The 2,919-nt window shown below is 32.2% G+C and overlaps 1 protein-coding gene across 1 annotated transcript in view; it reads right to left on the bottom strand.

Moving 5' to 3' along the window:
• Nucleotides 1-518: 518 nt before the first annotated feature.
• The window catches only part of LOC102837189 (olfactory receptor 14I1-like), a 17,588-nt gene continuing 15,187 nt past the window's right edge, over nt 519-2,919 (bottom strand). The window contains exon 2 of the mRNA XM_006876078.1: nt 519-1,493. Within this exon, the coding sequence (XP_006876140.1) occupies nt 519-1,493 (975 nt within the window). The remainder of the gene's footprint in view (nt 1,494-2,919) is intronic.

Genomic DNA, 2,919 nt, shown 5'->3' with positions numbered 1-2,919 from the left:
AGTTAAGATGTCATTCTTTATTTTTAGCTCAGAACCATACCAAACATTTTCACACACATTTGCATAATGTGGATTAGATTTCTAGTTGGTTTTTTTTTTTTTTTTTAATAAATGTGTATGAATTACACAAATATAAAAGTAAGTATGAAAAATAAGTCCCTATTTGGTGCAAACATTGAATCAATATTTTGTAGGTTCCTACCACCCACAGGCCAACAAGAAGTAATCTATTCCTGAAGTAGTGATCTACTCCTCAAACAATGGACCACAAATCTACTCTCATACACATAAAGCATCAATGAGTTGAATTTTACCTTGATACCAAATGGTTTCATCACTTGATTTTGTTTTGAAAGAAAATCTAAAACACAGGGTATATAGCTAATAATCACAAGAGTGTGCTACAAAAATAACAACACATGTTTAAATACTAGATATTTTATAGCTAGAGATTCAAATTAAAAAACATATAGTCAATATGAAGTGAACTTCTTTCAAATTTTCTTGCTTAAAAGATCTTAATTGAGTAAAACCCTTTTCGGGAAATCAAAATATTTTTTGTAAATTCTTCCTAGAGCATAGTTAATTTCTCTGTTTCGCAGACTATAGATGAGGGGGTTTATAAATGGTGGCAGCATGGTGTAGATCACAGCTATCAAAAGATTTTTAAGAGATGCTTTATTTGCAATAGGACCTAGGGCAGCAATTAATGCAGAAGTAACAAACAAAAAAAGAATAGCCAATTGTGGGGTACAAGTAGATAAAGCTTTGTTACGTGCTTCTGCAGAGTGCATCTGAAGCACACTTGAAAATATTTTAATATATGACATAAACATGAAGGTAAAACATACTAAGACAATGCCAGAACTTATAGCTAGGAGTATAGATTCACAAAACTGAACATCTGAAGATGATATCCTCAAAACTTGAGGTACATCACAGAAATATTGGTGGATCACATTGGACTTTGTGAAGGGAAGCCTGAACATGTTGACTGTATGGATGGCAGAATAGAGCAATCCACTGGCCCATGAGCCCCCTGCTGCCTGTGCACACACCTGTGGGGTGACAGTGAGTCCATAGTGCAAGGGATGACAGATGGCAATATAGCGGTCATAAGACATCACCACAAGAAGAGCAATTTCTGTAGGTGCAAAGAGAGTATACAGGAATATCTGAGCAGCACATTCTTTGAGTGAGATTGATTTTCTACCTGTCAAGGAATTCACAATTGATTTTGGAACAATAACTGAAATAGAGCAAAGATCTATGAAGGATAAATTGGCTATAAAGAAGTACATAGGAAAGTGAAGATTTGGGTCTGTCACAATGACTAAAATAGTCAGAAGATTTCCAGCCTGGGCTCCCAGATAAATCATTAAGAACAGCACACCTTGTAAGACTTGGAGTTCCCAGGAGCTTGAAATCTCCATGAGAAAGAATTCTGTGATGAGAGTGAGGTTATCCATGCTTGCTAGTATGATGCAATCTTCCTAGAGTCAAAGGACAAAGTGGAAAATTGAGAATAAAATAAAAATTCAGAAATGCATAATACCTACATATAAATTGTTGCCATATGATCTCTAACCAAGAGGTCAGAATAGATGAAGTCAATGTGTACGTATTTTTCTTTTAATTTCCCTCCAAATATACTGAGATATAACTTCCATCATGAAAATAATCTAAACCATGAATGCATTAAAAAGGAAATGAAGAACCAACAATGTTGAGATTGTTGTGTCAAATATATACTATCCTTATAAAATAACTTATTTATATCTATCTAGACCCCTTAATTCCTCATTTCCTTCATACAAAATGGTTGTCTCAAAATTCTCAATAAATAGAGGTATAATTACTGTAAGTTATAAATATTTGACACCTCAATTTAGCCTCTCCAAAACTATTACTGATTCTAATCATGTGCCGGGGAATTAGAATGGCATCAGAATTCCTCCTTCTGTAGATAAATACCCTGAGAAGGGTATCTATGAATAAGTTAATGAATGGATCTGAATTTCTCTTAATAACCATTTTAAACTTCATGGACTTTATAGACTATGGTTTACAACTCTTCATTTCAGTTAGTCTCTATTACACGTATATGGCCATTATCTTTCTCCCTTTGAAACACCATCTATAAAAGATTAGAGTGGACTCAGAATCTTATTTCTATAATTTTCCCATTGATAGCTTGCTCCCAGAGTTCCCTTATGACAAATTTATCCTACCTCCACATTTGTACATAATGCATAAGAACAACAAAAACAAAAAATCTTACCTTAAAATGTTTCTTCACAAGACAACTTTGCTTCAGTCACACATACATTCCAATATTTAATGAAAGGCTAGTTTTCTCTATTGATTCCACACTAATGTACTTCTGTAGCTTTAAGTGAACCCTTCCCATGAAATAATTACTAATAACTAATCTAACTTTAACTCATTCACTAGTGCATGTCTTGGAGATTTTAAATCATGAAATTTTAATCACATATTCATTTCTAAACTTAAATATTTGGGGCATTCTAATTCAATTGCTATTTAATTTTCACATTTGGACACCTGGTTTTGAGGATTTATAGATTTTAAAATGTTAAAATTAGCGTTTTTGAAATTCTATTTAAATATAATCAATTTGTTATAACAAAACACTTCATAATTTTGCTATTATATTACATGATTTATAACAAAAATAATAGCTTTTCTGCTTACACTGATTATATTTATATGCCATTTTAGTGCTTTTTATAAAATTGTGGTTTCCATTAAGTTCTTGACTCATACCAAGAGCTTAATATTTTCTAAATGTTAGAATAGAAACAGTCAACATATTTTTTTTAGCATAAATGTGACATATGGGTCAGACATAAGATGTATGTCAATATTCTTGACACATATCTTTTCTTATTCAGTGAA

This window comes from Chrysochloris asiatica, unplaced genomic scaffold, assembly GCF_000296735.1.
Source record: "Chrysochloris asiatica unplaced genomic scaffold, ChrAsi1.0 scaffold00352, whole genome shotgun sequence".
Classification (NCBI taxonomy): domain Eukaryota; kingdom Metazoa; phylum Chordata; class Mammalia; order Afrosoricida; family Chrysochloridae; genus Chrysochloris; species Chrysochloris asiatica.
This window is presented reverse-complemented; position numbering and strand designations above follow the sequence as displayed.